Genomic DNA, 17,483 nt, shown 5'->3' with positions numbered 1-17,483 from the left:
GACCGAGTTACGTTGTGTGATTTGTGTAAGCTCCATTTCCCCGTCTTGTCCAATGCGCTTCAGGATGACAGTTAGGGTGGCTGCAGGGAGTAAGTAAGATGAAGCACTTAAGTAAACGGATGCTGGTTAGTGCTCGTGAGCACGGGCCCAAGGCTGCTGCTGCTGGTGGTGGTGCTGTCCCCTTTCTGCGTATAAGGCAACTGTCTAGAGAAGGTCCGGAAACCCAGCCCTGGCTCCTGGCAAGTAAGGGGTGGAGCCAGGATTGGAAGCTCAGGATTTAGGTCTCCAAAATCCCAGCTGCTAAGCGCCCTGCCATCCCCCGGACACAATGGGGTGGGTGTTTTTAGGCAGTGCTGGATTCCTCTAGCAGCTGCCCTGCTGAGGCTCTACCTTTGCCTCTTGAGCCTTCCAACCAGATAAGCCGTTCCGTTCACTTAGTGTGTGGTCCTGGGGGTCCAGAGTGTTGCTTTTCGGGTCACAGGAGGCCATGCTGCCGGGGCGAACCTGGGCCGCATCCATCTGCATTATTGTGCCCGCTGTTGCGACATCTGCCCAGGTGTCGTGCGCTGCCTCCGGGTTTCTCTCTCACACAGAAAGGCCCCCTCCCCTTCTTTGTTACGCATAGAAAATGAGTTGTGGAGTTAAGGCAGATCTCTTATTTTTAACAACCCGCCCCACACACACACACACACACACACACACACACACACACACACCCCAAAACATAGACATGCCCAGGTTGTCTACTCGGAGAACCACAGTCATTCTCCACCTCAGTTTTTGTGCATCCATCTGTCTTCAACCCCTTTTCCTCAGGCCCTTCCGGTTTTGTATTTTGTCAGGCCTCACTGCCCCTTGAATGAGCTTGTGGATCCTGCCTTTCTCCTCGTGGTGTAACTCCGTTGTGTTTATAGTTCTCTTGGAGGAAGAAAGAAGGATCCAGTGTGATGGAGTCAAACATTTAACATGAATGAGCTCCCTTCAGGGTTTTCTTTTACGTTTATTACTTTATTTTTAAGTTATTAATGACACATTGAGGGGATTTGGCCCCTCATGTTTCTGTGGAGAAAGGTGCCATGTTTTCATTTCCTTGAGACTCTATGACTCGCCATGGAAGTATGTGCAGGTCTCCTCCCCTTCTCCCCAAGAACCGTGTTACTTCCCTGTACGTTTTATGTATTAATACTTACGCTGCCCGGTTTTCAGCCCACTTGCTTTCGTGCCTTTAGACTAGAATGTTTACGTTCTTATACGTGAACTGGATTTTTGGATTTCTGAGCTTTGTTGTACCTGTCTTGTAAGAGTAATTATTTTGGTGGTAGCTATATCAAATTCAAAATCGCAAAACTGTTCAAATTTTCTCAACATTAGCAAAGCTACGAATTTGGACTTACACACTATGTGTGCATATGTGTGTGCACACATAGATGTGAGTAGTTTACACATGTGTGTATACCTTCTAACATAGGGGGGAAGTGAGCAGAGCAGGTGTTTGAAAGATGGTAGTAATGCCCAATGAGTTTTCTTTTATTGTTCGGAATAAGGGTGGTGAAGGGATGGGGACCAGAAGGAAAATATGTTCTTTTCTTGGATTTTTTTTTTTCTTCATATAGTTCACACTATGGAAAAGAGAAGCATTCAGGCATTCATTAATATATTAAGAAATATATTATATTAAACATATTAATATAATATATTAAATATACTACATTAAGAATATAATATTTAAGAAATATATTATGTTGGATTCATTTCAACTGGAAGTCAGGTAGGTTAGCTGAAAGGAGTGGGGAGGAGTTTTGAATGGTCTTCAACTTTCACAAAATGCAGGTTGCACAAAGTTAAATAGAATTATCCACACTATTTTTTTTTAAAATATATTTTATTGATTTTGTACAGAGAGGAAGGGAGAGACACAGAGAGTTAGAAACATCGATGAGAGAGAGTCATCGATCAGCTGCCTCTTGCACACCCCCTACTGGGGATATGCCCGCAACCAAGGTACGTGCCCTTGACCGGAATCGAACCCGGGACCTTTCAGTCCCCAAGCCGACGCTCTATCCATTGAGCCAAACCGGTCCCGGCTATCCACACTATTTTTAATGTATACGCCTCTATTATCCTACAGCAGCACAAGCCAGCGTTTTTCCCCTGCTTGAGACCCCTGGTTTGATTGCCGCCATTATTTTGTGTTGTATAGCCTAAGTCTAGTTCAGTTGCCAGCTCACCATCCTCCTGTTTATTTGTAAAGGGTGGAACTTCATACCTGAATGTTTTATGCTAAAATAATACATTTCCCTTTGACGTTGTACAAATGAAAACAGGATTTCCTTCTGCGTGGGAGTAGACAGGCGTGGCAGGGCAGATGGCTAATCTCTGGCTGCCTGGTCTCCCCGCGCAAAATTAGATACGATTATGGATGGCGTTTTTCTGAGACAAGATAACATGTTATTTGTAACCTGACCCCAGCAAAGGCTACCCAGAACATGTGGGGGCTGTGCAGTTGGGTTGTACCAGTAAGAAAATTGAGGGTTCCTGACAATTCCAAGAATACAAATTCTATACTTAGAAGACTTCTTGTAAGAAAGTGAATCTAAGAAAGCAGTCATGTTCATTCCTAAGAAAACCGGGAGCTCTGTTACAAAAGCCTTATAATATGGTGTACATCTCACCCTCCATTCCTAGTGGGAATGCTTCCAGCAGCCATAGCTCACTAGTGCCCCCTTGAGGTACACAAGCCACCTCACATTTGTGCCCTGGGTAAGACCCCTGTAGTGAACAGGGCAAATTCCATTTCCAGGGGTAGAAACTTACTTAACCTCCAGGATCAGGAGGTGTAGGTGTTCTCTAGAATAGATTTCACTCCAGCTTCTTTCTCATTCTTTCGTTCATTTGTTTTAGGCCAAAGAACTGCCAACTTTAAAGGATAATGATTTCATTAATGAGGGCCAAAAGATTTATATTGATGATGACAACAAAAAGGTGTTCCTGGAGAAGCTGAAAAAGGATGTTGAGGTAAGGAAAATCAGTATAGCGGACAGTCCCATTGTCTGCTCGTCAACATGGTGGGGTTTTAGGAGCTTTTGAAACCATCGATGTAAATCCGCAACCAAGGCAAAAATGTATATTGTACATTATCCAAATCAGATATAAACAAGTGTACTTCATATGCCATATGGTTTGAAATGAAGTGTGCTGGTTCAGCAACTCCCTCTTTTAGGTGATGAACAAAACGAAAGTACCTGCTGTCTTCTGCTGGTATCTTCACCCTCTGGTTCCCATGCTCTGTGTCGGGGAGAGCCCGTGTCGGTGGGGATACTCCGGGTCGGTGGGGATACTCCGGGTCGGTGGGGATACTCCGGGTCGGTGGGGATACTCCGGGTCGGTGGGGATACTCCGGGTTGGTGGGGATACTCCGGGTCGGTGGGGATACTCCGGGTCGGTGGGGATACTCCAGGTCGGTGGGGATACTCCGGGTTGGTGGGGATACTCCAGGTTGGTGGGGATACTCCGGGTTGGTGGGGATAGCCCGCTGTCGTTAGAGCCCATTCAGACTGACTGCCCATGGCCCCTGAGTTGGGGGGAGAGGAATGACTGCATTCTATCAAGCAGCAGAGCATTTCAAAAACAAATGTTTAGCCCTTTGCACTCCGCTGCCCCCTCTCAGGGGACATCGGAATTCTAGCATATCACTCGGATGTCCCCTCTCAGGGGGGACATTGCAGTTTATTAGTGATTACGGGGAATTGAGTTAATTCAACGCACATTTCCGCCGCAAAGTAGCGTCGAGTAGCTGGTAGCCAATGTCCAGAATGGTTCGGAGTGCAAAGCGTTAATAACCATTTGAATTTGGGGTTTTCTTTATCACAACCACATCTCAGTATTAGTAAACATAGCCTCGCTCCCTATACGCCTGAATATTTTCACCAGCCTCTCTGGAACCAGTGCCATTAGGCCCATGAAGCCAGCTGTACACATTCCAGGAACAGCTCAAAGGCAGTTTGGACACCAGGTCATGGGGGATGGTTGTGAAAAATAAAATGGTATGGGGAAATGGGCTTTAAGTCTATGATGGAGTTTTCTTTTTAAATATTGTTTTAAGAATTAAAAGTACTATATCCTTTCCTGTCCTTCTGTTTATTGTAAAGCCATTGCAATCCCCCCATTGGACTTTCTTATTGATTGTTTTAGAAATAAATTCAGGAAAAACGTTATTTCCTTGAAATGGGTTCGGTTACAAGACAGTTACTAAGTTCTTCTGATCTGTTCCTTTTGTTCAGATGTATGTATGTATGCTTTTTTTTAAATTTTCTACTTTGAAATACAGTTCCCCTCTTACCAGTACAAATTTGCTACTCAGAGGTTTTGTGGAAAGATTTCCTTTTTCATGTCATTAAACAAAAAACAATTGAGATGAGTTGAGCCACAGAACGAATGTCATGCATTAGATCAGCCACCCTGAAGGCAGAAGCAGTATTACCATTTCCTTCTCACCTTCTCTTCCATTGCAAGACACTCCGACTGACCAAGTCAGTTTATAATTACTTTTAGATCATAAATATTTTAATTTTGAAATTTACATTATTTTAACCTACATGATGTATATGCTTCTTCTAGGACCTAAATATTGGTGATTTGAGAAAGATACAAGCGTCTACTTTTAAAAAGTAGATGAAAGTGTTTGTTTTCATCATATAACAGTTTTCCTCCAGTCTTTCATTAATGAGCATTTATTGAGCAGGGTAGAGAGGGCTAATGGGGGAGAGGGGGAAGGTGACATCTGTAATACATTTTAAAATAAATAAATAAAATGTAAAAAAAAAGTAAGCATTTGTTTTTCCTCAGTTGCCAGTGGTTATTATTAAAATGCATATTAGTTAAGCATTTCCCCCTTCCTTTGGGGTCAACTTGATCTAATTGATAACTAAGTACCACAGGCAGACACACGCTCTTGGATTTTTATTTATTAATCAGCAGATCTTTGATCTTGAGAATAATATTGTTTTAGCAATTATGTACGGTAAATTGCCCTTAGGGTTAACTGTGATCTGCCAAAAAATTATCTTCTTTTGTTCTGTTGGCTGTATAGCACTATATGGTAGATTCCAGAAAGAACGTAACTGAAGCAGTCCAGATTTAGAGTTGAATTACATAAAGGTCCCCTTAGTCCTTTTGTTGTCTCTAATAATGTCGCTGGTTAGAGGATTTGGATAGTTTGCGTGGCTCTCACACTTAGCTGTTTGGTTGAAATGGAGGCAGGGCACAAAGCCTTCTTTCATTTAAAAAAATTCTCTGGTTGATAACAGTGTCCTTCGTTTTCAAATTCATGCTGAAGCATCATTAAATTTTTAAGCAGGTAATTATGGTGCAGTAGCTTGACATTGGATCTTGACAATGAGGCTAGAATATAATCTAGCTTATTTTTCTCATCAGTTCCATGCCTCCTAATTGAGCTGACTGCCCTGTTAGTTTGAGTTCACCTTTTAAGAGGCCAGCGAATGGGGTGTTTTTGGTTTTAACTAATTGCTTAACGTAAAACATGAATATGTTACAGCTCAATATTCTAGTTTTGTTGAAAAAAGTAAAGAATTGTCATTTGAGACTAGCTGCTTTTTTTTTTTTTTTTTTTTTGACTTGAATTTCTATTTTATTCATATGCCATGAAAAGTACTTTAGGTCAGATAGCTTTGCACATGATTAAATGTGTATGAGCCTTTTTCCTCAAAAAAATAAAATAAAATTTGCTCTATGGAGAGGGAAAATCGCTATTGCCTTCTGACCTGCTTGTCACCCACTCTGATCATGCAGGTGAAGAGCCAGGGCTGTTCTCTCTCCTCAGTTCACGCTGGGATCCAGATGTCACACAACGCAAAACTGTGTTCTCCCTGTGGTGTCTGGGAAGGCCCTGTCACAGGACCGCTCCATCGTGGCAGTGGTGGGAGGGAGAGGTGGCAGCCAACATGTATGGATCACGAGAGCCTACCTCTTTCACATTATCTCTTTTCACTCTTATAGCATCTCCTTGCGGGCGAGGGCTGCTCTTATCCCAGTTTATGGAAGAGAAGTCTGAGTCCAGAGACACTGTCTATTTGCTCAAGCACAGGCAACTACTAAATTCAGTTTGGGATTTGAGGCTGACAGAGGCCACACTCCTAAACTGCTCTGATATAAAATGCAAATTAAAAATGTTTGCGAGCAAAATGAGACTTTGTTTTCTGATAAATGCTTCAAAGGAGGATTGTTATAACTTTTAACAAGTAATAAAATATAACTCTTAAATACAGCCCGTTGGAACTTTAATTCTATGTCATAGATGTGCAGAGATAATTCAGTAAAGTGAATGTGTTCGTGAAGTCAACAAATTGAGTGAATTTAAATCGGTTGTGAAGGGAAGTTTATTGATGGCTCTTTGCCACATGGGTTTTTAGGAAAGTTTGTGATTGGGCTAGTAAAGATCTGAGGAAGACACTAGTTCAAAGATGTGGCATAATGGAGAAATAATTGTTAAGAAATCAGATTAGATGGGATATTCTGAGGGAAAAGGAGGAGGATCAAAGATCTTCAGGTAATTATTAAGAAATTGGAAAGGAGGAAAGCAGGGGATCTAATAATTATAAAGATTTAAAAATCTTCATGCTTTGAAATCTTATGTACTTTAAAAAAAAATCAATAGATTTGGGGCAAAGCATAAAGGGATGAACAGAAACGGAGCAAATGTGCTAATTTCCTTACGTTAGTTGAAGGCAAACCCTAGTAGTGGAGCTCTTGACTCCCTTTTCTGTCCTCTCAACTTGCCTCCTTCCAGTCCACAGGAGTTCTGTAATACCCAACAGATACTCTTTCCTAATAAGAATCTCATGTTTATCTCCACATTTCATTTCACTCTACTTCAGAACACGTTTAAAATAAAGTTTGTGAAGGTAAGAGCCAGTGAATCAACAGGCGTTTCCACATTTCTCCTGCTGGCCCACCTGACTTGAGGTTTAAATTGCATACTTGATGAAAAAAGGCCTTTCACCATAATGATAACAACATGGACAATTATGATAACAACTTCCATGGTTACACGTTTCATTGCCTCAGCTACATTATCTCTTGTAATCCTTTCCACACCCTGTGAGTTGAGTGGTATTGTCTCATTTTATAGTTACAACTAGAGGCCCATTGCACGAAGGTTTGTGCAATAGGCCTTCCTTCCCCTGGCTGCTGGTACCAATTTTCTTCCAGGACCCAGGCCTTTGCTCTGGCCACCGCCTTCAGTCTTTGCTCTGGCCAGAGCACTGCGCCTGTAGCTCCCTCCATCCTCTACCCTCCCCCTCATAGCAGGCATCCCACCCCACCTTGCTGCTCCGCGCCTGCATGCTTGCTTCCCAGAGGCCTGGAGCAGTTGCAGGTGGGGCTGCCGCCATCTTTGTCAGGTTAATTTGCATAGTTATGCCTGATTGGCTGGTGGGTGTCACAAAGTGACTGTCAATTTGCATATTTCTCTTTTATTAGTGTAGATAACTGAGGCTCAGGGAAGTGAATTCATTGTCAAGGCACTGAGATAGTGAGAGAAATAAGATCTAATCTCCTATCGGACTCCAAAATCTATATTCTTTTAGTTTTTATTTTTAAGAATATCTGATGGTATAATTAGAATCTTTGAGTGTCCCTTATCAGAAAAAAACCTATGCTCCTAAGCCCTGTGCTGTTCTTGGTCTTTGCCCTTTCTGTCTCAGCTCACAGACTTGAAAACGTACATAGTACCCATTTAGGCCTGTAGTTGGTTTCCTTGATCTTCCTGGGAATGTGAGAACAGCTTCTCATCTAGAGATGCATTTTTCCATTTCACTGGTGGTTTAGTGGGTGGTACTGGGAGCTAACTTCACTTTTAAACACGGTTGTTTCCTTACTGGATGAGGGGCCTCCGCAGTGGTCTGACCACAGGTGGGCGGCCCAGGAAAGGAGTGCAGGACCTGCCTGAGCAGCACAGGTGCCGGGGGAAGGCGTGGGCCTGGAGGACCCCCCCTTCCCCCCCAGTGCAGCAGCCCAGCCCCAGGTGGCACCCCTTCCCTGTCCGAACCTCAGCAGTTAATTATAGCAGCCCCTTTACTTTTGTATTTGAGAGTGTATTTGAAAGTCAACTCTCTGAAGATCAAACAGTAGACCCACATGCTAAACAGAAATTCTGTTCTGCAAAAATAAATTGAACCTGGTCTCCTTTTGCTTCTGCGAGGTGCTACCACTTAGAGTCTCAAACAAAAGCTTTCGTTGTTGCTTTGTTTTTTTTTTATTTGGCTGGGGTGGTTTTTTGTGGAGAAAGGCGTTAGAAGAGACTCAGAGAGTTAAGGAGGACAGGGAAAGAAGAAGCAGGCATCTCATTCACTTGTTCAGTAGGTCCTGAGCTCTTGCCGTCACTCCCTGGGAGGCAGGAATGCAGGGAGGGCAGACAGCCGAGCCCCTGCCTCATGGCTGGGTGTGTGAGAAAGACAGAAGTTACTCATGTGATCTGCCAGATGGAAGTGCAGCTGAGCCACGCCATCAGGGGAACGTGTGCAGTGCTATATGCATGCCCAGGCTTTGGGATGTGGCCTGGGTGGGATCGGGACAGGCTCCTGAGCCAGTGCCCTGACCCTGCAGCAGAGACCCGAAGGTTTAGTGGGAGGTAACTGGGGGCAGACAGGGTTCAGGTCAACCTGAGAGGTGATGGGGCCAAACTAGCCCGGTTCCCGGGGCCACAAGTGAGCATCCTTAACTTCCTGGAAATTAGAGGATATTCCTTTAAAAAAAATTATATATATATGTGTGTTTTATATATGTAAATATATATGTAAATGTATATTATTTTATATATACATATTATATAAATAATATGTATATGTAATGTATTTGCATGTATATATAAAACATATAATATATACATGTATGTATATGCATATATGTTTTACATATGTAAATATATGTTTCACATACGTGTGAATATATATTTATATATAAATATATGTTTTATATACATATGTTTTATATATACATATACATACACACACACACACACACACACACACATATATATATATATGTTTTTATTGATTTCAGAGAGAGGAAGGGTGAGGGAGGGACCGGAACCTGAGCCTGTGCTCCTCGCGGAGAGCGAGCCTCCGCAGCATCTCTGGCCGCCCTGCTTCCGTCAGGAGACGAGCAGAGCAGAGGGGCTGCCTCGGTCGCAGGGCGGACGCGGCGTGGCGGCTGACTGGGACATTTGGGCTCCCAGGCTCTGTGATGGACAGCATAACAATCTCCCCAGGGAGCGTGCTGAATTCCAAGTGCTCTCCCAACTGTTCTGAGAGGCTCTGCAGCAAGCCGCTTGGGAGGTCCCTGATTTCCCCCATTAGCTGTGCTAATTGCTGAGAGAAATGTTCTCTTCACTCCGCCAGGGCCTCTTTCTGTCATCATGCTCTCTGCTCTTTGGCAAAATCCAGTCTAGACGTGATAAGCGCATGCCCGCTCGGCATTTCTGGGAGAATAGCACCAGCACTGAGCCAGCCTGAAGCTCGAGGCTACATTTTTTTGACCAGAGAAACGGCCTGGGACTCTGAGAACCCATAGGAGGCTCCTGGCCACCCCTGAGGAGACCCCCCTCGCCATCCTTCACTCGGCTCCCCCCGGGTGCCTTTTTCTGAGCGTGTTGTCTGTAAACCCAGGGTTCTGTTTGGGGCCTAACTGACCCTGTCACCTCCCACCCTCCAGTTTCTCGCCCAGTTGAAGCTCATGGACTACAGCCTGCTGGTGGGAATCCACGACGTGGAGAGAGCCGAGCAGGAGGAGGTGGAGTGTGAGGAGAACGACGGGGACGAGGAGGGGGAAAGCGATGGCACCCACCCCGTCGGGACCCCCCTGGACAGTCCTGGAAACACCCTCAACAGCTCCCCGCCCTTGGCTCCCGGGGAGTTCGATCCAAACATTGATGTTTATGGAATTAAATGCCATGAAAGTGAGCTCAGTATTATCAACTCTTTTTTTTTTTTTTTTTTTTTTTTTTTTACCTGTGAAGTGGTTTGATGTGTGTGTTATCCACCGGTAATTACAACCCAGTTAACATCATGCTGCCTTGTAAGCTTTGTTCTCCAGAGGCCCAACCTATTGATTTGAGTACAAGAATGGGTTAAAGGTGATTGTAATCTCTAGTCTTGAAAAGTGTAATGTGATGAGGTCCCTGAGTTTCGTGATATTGATGGAATAGGGTAAAATCACAGACTATCCAATATAATAAAAGGCTAATATGCAAATTGACTGAACAGCGGAACAACTGGTTACTGTGATGCATGCTGACCACCAAGGGGCAGATGCTCGATGCAGGAGCTGCCCCTGGTGGTCAGTGCGCTCCCACAGGAGGAGTGCTGCTCAGCCAGAAGCCGGGTTCACGGCTGGTGAGCGCAATGGCAGTGGCAGGAGACTCCCACCTCAGCAGCGCTAAGGATGTCTGACTGCCAAGCCTAAGCCATCAGTTGGACATCCCCCAAGGTTCTTAGACTGCAAGAGAGCACAGGCCAGGCTAAGGGACACCTCCAAGTGCACGATTTTTATGCATCAGGACTCTAGTGTCAAACATACAACATGTGTACTTAAATAAACACAGATAGCATAAATAAGAAATGATTTAAAATATTTTTATTCTGAACTGTCTCTCTTTTATGTGAGTCTAAAGTGCCACAAATCTATCCTGAGCTGGGACATACGTGGTCCACTCTGAGCCTCACAGGGACATCCTGTAGGGCAGAAGTCTCATCTCTCGCCAGCCCTTCCCTTCCGAGTCATGCTGCACCAGCCCAGGACGTGGGATGAGCATCTCCCATTTGCTGCTGTGTCTGTCCTCTGCTCCCCTCCCCCCATGCAGGAGTCTGTGGCCATCTTCCCTAGAGTAGAATCAATCTTAATCTTCAATATCTGGGCAATTAGATATTTTTAAGAATATTGAGTTCTATCATAGCTACATATACATGGAGAAAAACAACAATATTTTAGAGAAATGAAAAAAGCAGGCCTTTTTTTAGTAATAAAAATTATGATTCATCATTGTTTGTTTGTTTTTAAATATCTCAATAGTATATCAGCCAAGTGAGTTTGAGTTGTATTTTTATTTTGCTCACCAAAATTAAGTACAAATATACTTTTCTTTTTCTTCATAATTGAAAAAGTTTCTTATTTGTGGACATAGGCAGAAAATAGATATTATACATGATATATAAGTTTATTCAATTCTGATATTAAATCCAATGAGAATTAATAATTACAATCTAATTAGGTATCTATATATATAAAAAGCCAGCTACTGTAATGACCATAATGACCAGTCGCTATGACACTCACTGTGGCCAGTGAACTGGCCCAATCAGGGAGTGGGGCCAGCCAGCCAACCTCACAGCCCTCCCCGCTGCCTGCCTGCCCCTGATCGGACTCTCCCACCCCAATCAAGAGCAGGGCAGCCAGCCAAATGCCACCTCCCTTTTCCCCCCAGCCCTGACAGCCCACCCCCCTCCCGAATCAACCAGCCCCACCACAATAGGCCCATAGCCCATCCCCTTGGCCAGCCCGCCCCTGATGGCATCCGCCCCCCCCATAGGGGGGCGGTGCTAGTCAGCCAAACTCCTGCAGCCCCTTCTCCCAGCCAACCATGCCCCCAATGGGCCCCCACCACCTGATCAGCCTGCAGCCTGATCCTCTGACAGGCCTCGCCCCCTATGGGCCCCTACCACCCTGACTGGCCCCAGGCCCCTCCCCCCGGCCTGGCCCTCTCCTGATTGCCCACCCCATCCCAATAGGAGGCAGGGCTGGCCAGCCAATCTCCTGCAACCCCTTCCCCCACCTAGCCCCACCCAGATTGGCCCCTCCGCCCCAATCAGGGGCAGGGCCGACTGGCCAACCACCCATGGCCTCTCCTCCAGGCCACTGGCCCCCAATCGACACCCCCACCCCAATCGGGGGCGAGGCCCACTGTCCAATCACCCACAGCCCCTTACCCCAGCCAGCATAGCCCTGATTGGGCCCTGATCGGGGCTGGCCAGGCCCCACCCATGCATGGATTTGTACACTGGGCCTTTAGTTAGCATAAAATGGCAGAAAAGGGTTAAATAGCATAATTGCTTCTACTTGTCTTATAGAGTATTTTAAAAATAGAATGTGTCTTTATACCAGTGCAATGCACAATCATTAAGGAAAATGCAGATTAACAAAAAATAAAAACTCTTGCCTTTGGCCTCCACTGTTAATAACCCGGGGCTATGTTTTATTTTGTTTTTACTTTGTAAGCTTAGAGGGAAGGGGTGCAGAGAGTTAGCTGTTTAATGGGGACATGCAGGGGCTGCTGGGGCTCTTTAAGAGCCTCTGATGCCTTTGTGCCTGGACTCCCCACTCCCCGCCCCTGAACCCCTCACTCTCCTTCTGCAGCTTGTGCCTTTCCCCGTGTTACCCTGTGTACCAACTCTGCTCTCATCCTCTACAGACTCACCCAGGAAAGAGGTGTACTTTATGGCGATTATTGACATTCTCACCCACTATGATGCAAAAAAGAAAGCTGCCCACGCTGCAAAAACAGTCAAACACGGCGTAAGTGTCCCGTTTTGTTTCTTTCCCTGCTGGGCCCTCGAGCCCTCCAGGCTGCTCGTTTTGTTTGTTTGTTTTTAAATATATTTTTATGGATTTCAGGGAGGAAGGAAGAGGGGGGGAGAGAGAGAAACATCAATGGAGAGAGAAACATCAATGAAGAGAATCATTGATCGACTGCCTCTTGCACACACACACACACACACACACACATACACACGCACACACGCACACGCACACACACAACCTTACTGGGGATGGAGCCTGCAACCCAGGCATGTGCCCTGATCGGGAATCGAACCCTGAACTCCTGGTTCATGGGTCAACACTGAGCCATGCCAGCCAGGCCAGGCTGCTCCTGTTCACCGTGATGCTCAAAGTCCTCCGGTGGTTCTTGTTCGCTAAAGAGGGTCTTAGTGCATTGCCATGCTAAAGCCGCTCCCCGCACAGCCAGGCTTGGGGCAGGTCACTTGAGCATAGTGTGACTCTTACACACCGGGGATCTCAGTAGACACATGCATCTCTAGGTTACTGTACAGATTCTTTTTTGTTGGAAAGATGTCTCAAAGATAAAAGTGCCGAAGATAGTTAAGTGTTTTAATATGAAATATCCAGAACCGAAGCACTATTCTCTGCTTTAGGTGTTTCCAAAATAGGAAGTCTGTATTTCCCCCCCTCCCCCCACAGTGAATTGTATTTTTTCTATTATAGAAATCTTCCTAGTGCAAGGTCAACGTTTAATTTTCTTAATTCCTTACCTTTGTTGTGCTTGCTCAGAATTGTCACTGTTCCAGGCATATGTTAGCTTGTTAATCCCCGTGACAAGCCTAGGAAGGGTACCAGTGTGCCCTGCTTAGCATTTGGAGAAACTGAGGGAGAGAGTTGTAAGTGGTAACTTGCCAAGCTCACATCACTAGAGAGTGGCAGAGATGGGCTGCTCCCAGTGCCTGGCCCAGCCCCCTGCTCTGTGGTAGTCCCCCCCTCCCCACCCCCACATCCCACCAGTGAACCCCATCTGCCTGGCTGAGGTTCGGAGTCATCGGTGTCCATTATGCTACGGATCCACCAGGCGCCCTAAATACATCATAATCCCTAGTTCACCTTTCCCTGTGGCGACCTTGAGGACACACTTTGGAGCTTTAGTTCCCCCAACGGATAAAGGGGTCTAGCACCTTGCTGACTGGACTTTGTTGGGGGCGGGGTGGGGGGGCCATATGAGATGAGCAGGCTGAACACTGGGGAGATGCTCCGTGCTTGTGCCCATCCCTCCCCGGATCTGCCCTCCTGTGCGATTCAGGTGGAATTGGAAATGTACCACAGCAAATGTGGCTCCATTTCGTCTCCCCCGCACGTCACCAGCTCAGCCCCACAGGGTACCCCAGGGCCTGAAATTGTGTGCCGTTTGCAGAAACAAGACATCACTCTTGGTAAAGGAACATATGGGTGCGGCTGGGAAGGATTCTCTGCCTTTGATGCCCGGGCTCCTCTGTGGCCATCCCAGGGGCCCAGGCCAGAGAAGGACATGGCACTCCCCATTGTGCTTGGATGTCTGAGAGCGGCACCTGGGTCTGCCTGCCTCTGAGAGAGGAAATCCCCTGCTCAGGTGTTGCCAGGGCCCAGCATCCTTGCTTGGAGCGGGTCTCTGAAGGGGAAGGAGGCACCCCGTGCCACGTGCGGAGGGCGGCAGGCCCGCCCTCTGGCGGACATGCGGTCGCCAGCGCTGTCTCTCCCAGTTAGGGTTCGAGGAAAGAGTCGGGGCTGCTGCCACTCTTGTTTTCCAGCCCTCGCCTGCTTACACGATCCAGGAAAATGAACGCAGTGCTTACATCATTGTCATTGGAGTTTCTCTGTAGCCAAATATTGATGTTTCTCCTGTCATTCCCAAGTTATCTCCAGTCTGCTTTCTCAAAAGCCAAAAATATTGTCTGCATGGCTTCTGAGTGTAGGCCAGATAAATTCCAGTGTATGGCAGAAACCTCCCACACGTGGCGAGTTGGGTTTCATGTTAAGCCAGCCGTGACCATGTGTGTGTGCGGATAGCATCTGCTGCTCCTGCCGCTCCGCCTCCTCTTCACACAGATTCCTGAGAGGAGCCCGCACAGGTTCGAAAACTGTCAGCTTTCTATGCAGCTGTAGACGGAAATTGCCGTAGCTACTGAGCAGTAATTCTATCAATATTCCTTTCCTTTAAAAACTCCCCAGGCCGGTGCAGAGATCTCAACCGTGAACCCAGAACAGTATTCAAAGCGCTTTTTGGACTTTATTGGCCACATCTTGACGTAACCTCCTGCACATCTCGGACGGACACGAGCGTGAAAAGGACCGAGGTGGCTTTGGTGTAGGAAAAAGGAAAAACCAAACTCAGTGAGCACACCTCCTCGTTTACATCTTCAGGCCAAGATGACTGACTTGGGAGCTACTCGCTTTAACAGCTACCTGATATTTCCCAGCCTCATTCTAGCTATTTCTGACTTGTGTGTGTGCGAGTGTGCGCACGTGTGTGTACGTGTGTGTGCGTGTGCATCTTCAAAATGAATTAATGAATTAATGAAAACCAGATCAGCTTCAGTCAGTGTGTTTAGGCAACAACCTTCTGATTCCAGCTATGGGTGGACGGATGAATGAATGAATGAATGAATGGATGAGCGAGCTTATTCAGGGGGGAGGGGAAAAGGAAATGCATGTCAGACCAACCATGTTGGCATCACACGATAAACTGTGGATCAGTTTACTTTTCGGAGTTGAAATATGTGAGACAGTATTCATAATAATAATGAAGTTAATAATAATGATAATAATAATGATGGTGATTAAAGAAAAGGAAAAAACCTAACCACAAATGTTACACTCCTACCACACACGCTGACACTCCTAACAGCTGGCCCCACGCCCTGGCCCCGGACAGAGGGTGCTGGCATCTCGCGCGCGTCCCGGCACAGGGCCCTGTCCGCAGGGACAAACACCCTCCTCCAGCAAGAAGCTGATGCCTCTAGTGATCCTCTCTGTACATTGTCACTCAGTAAATACATCCGGGAAAACAGCTTACTTTTTTTTTTTTTTCTTGCCTGGAGCTTCTTACTGTTACACTTACGTTGCAACATAGGAACGAATGCTACGACATAAAAATAAAGCTTACCTGAGAAGCGCATAGTTTGGGGCAATGGTCTCTACATCTCCCATGGTGGGACCGGGAGCAGAACACCAGAACTCTCAATTCTCCTTCCTGATTAAAATCTGAATTATAAGGTATTTATGTTTGGCCGTTGTTTAGACAATGGTATTTTGTTATGAATTATCCCTTTAACCGAAACCCTCAAGATTACTGTTTACATTATTAGGAAAACAGGGATATTTTTGAATCTAAAAATTTAATGTACAGCATGTGATTTTTGAAGTTTACATGTAGAGTCATTTTACAGTGTTGGTGAAATAATGTTTGTCATGTTTTGAAGTGTATCCTGCTGTCATATTTCGGGGTGAACGTTTTATTAAAGAATGTGGTAGGCAGTCTTTTACAGTGAAAGGAAAAGGGTGGTTTTGTTTCTTCCAGATGTACCTTTATCAACCTAATGATTTTTTTTTAATGCTTAATCCAAATCTGGTTATGTAAGTTCATTGCCCTAAACTGTGCTGATTGTGTTTAATCAAGTTATACATTTCTAACATCGATCATGTATGTACCAACTTCCCAGCATTTTCTGGAAGGCGTCGAGCTAAAATACTGGCCTTGCTTAGACTAGGTTATCAACTTATACACTGTGCTAAAGCTGTGCCTTTGAAATTCTTTGTTTAAAACATGAGATGATTTTTGTAGGCAGGTTCAGAAAAGGAAAAAAATCCGCCCTTCAATAATTACAACGCAACAGACACCCCCTTTCATGCTGCCTCCTCCAGGGACTTCACTTCAGGGCTTATCAAGATGGTAACTTCACCCATGGCATTGGTTTACTTCAGAAAACACAAGGGGTTAGCAAACCCATGTCTCTGGAACCCCGCGGCAGCACCATCCTGCTTTACCTACTGACTTCATATAGGTCATTTTCCTAAACAGATGACACTCACACTGCTGTGACATGGTTGTCTAAATCTGTACTCCCTCCCCCTCCTCCTGCGTTTTATCATATAGAGAATAAAAGACTTCCAGGACAAAAGTGACTTGCTACAAGTTGGACCTGGTCCCCAAACCCCCACCCCCACTTTTCATTCTGGAGCCTAGTCACTTTCCGTGTTCTGAAGTTATACTGTAGTTTCTTTGTCCCAAAACTACAAAAGTGAGACTCTTGAAATAAGGATAAGGTACACATACATTATTTGAGTAACTATTTCCTTTGTGGCCAATCTCTGTATGCTTTTAGTTTACAACATGCTTTATTTTTGTCTGTAACAGTCTCTGTCATTCATTTCTATTGATAAACTATTTGGACTGAGTGAGGAAGTTTGCCTTGTATCTCCTAGTGCTAACAATACACTCGTCATGAGCCGGGCTTTACAGAATAAAGCACTTTGATGACTTACAAGGTGGATTCTTTGTTCCTCTTTCTCGATTATGTTTCTCTCCACTGCAAACAAATTTTTAAAAATATATCTTATTGATTTTACACAGAGAGGAATTGAGAGGGATAGAGGTTAGAAACGTCGATGAGAGAGAAACATCAACCAGCTTCCTCTTGCACAACCCCCACTGGGGATGTGCCCCCAACCAAGGTATGTGCCCTTGACCGGAATCGACCCTGGGACCTTTCATTCCACAGGCCGATGCTCTACCACTGAGCCAAACCGGTTTTGGCTGCAAACAAATTTTAAATACTGGGTACTAAGGTTATCTTTAGCTGGTTCTGAGTCATTTCACTAACTAGACCTTTGCCTTCTGCTAGTAAACTATTTTATTAGTAAACTAGAGG

The 17,483-nt window shown here is 45.4% G+C and overlaps 1 protein-coding gene and 1 long non-coding RNA gene across 3 annotated transcripts in view; both read left to right on the top strand.

Moving 5' to 3' along the window:
• The window catches only part of PIP4K2A (phosphatidylinositol-5-phosphate 4-kinase type 2 alpha), a 160,351-nt gene extending 143,252 nt beyond the window's left edge, over positions 1 to 17,099 (top strand). The window contains exons 7-10 of the mRNA XM_084868701.1: positions 2,902 to 3,015; positions 9,730 to 9,973; positions 12,482 to 12,585; positions 14,785 to 17,099. Coding sequence (XP_084724827.1) covers positions 2,902 to 3,015; positions 9,730 to 9,973; positions 12,482 to 12,585; positions 14,785 to 14,865 — 543 coding nt within the window. The 3' untranslated portion in view covers positions 14,866 to 17,099. The remainder of the gene's footprint in view (positions 1 to 2,901; positions 3,016 to 9,729; positions 9,974 to 12,481; positions 12,586 to 14,784) is intronic.
• The window catches only part of LOC311614400, a 249,526-nt gene that overhangs the window by 190,276 nt on the left and 41,767 nt on the right, over positions 1 to 17,483 (top strand). The window lies entirely within an intron of this gene.

The sequence above is a fragment of the Pipistrellus hanaki genome, assembly GCF_964339955.1.
Source record: "Pipistrellus hanaki genome assembly, chromosome: 1".
NCBI classification, from domain to species: domain Eukaryota; kingdom Metazoa; phylum Chordata; class Mammalia; order Chiroptera; family Vespertilionidae; genus Pipistrellus; species Pipistrellus hanaki.
This window is presented reverse-complemented; position numbering and strand designations above follow the sequence as displayed.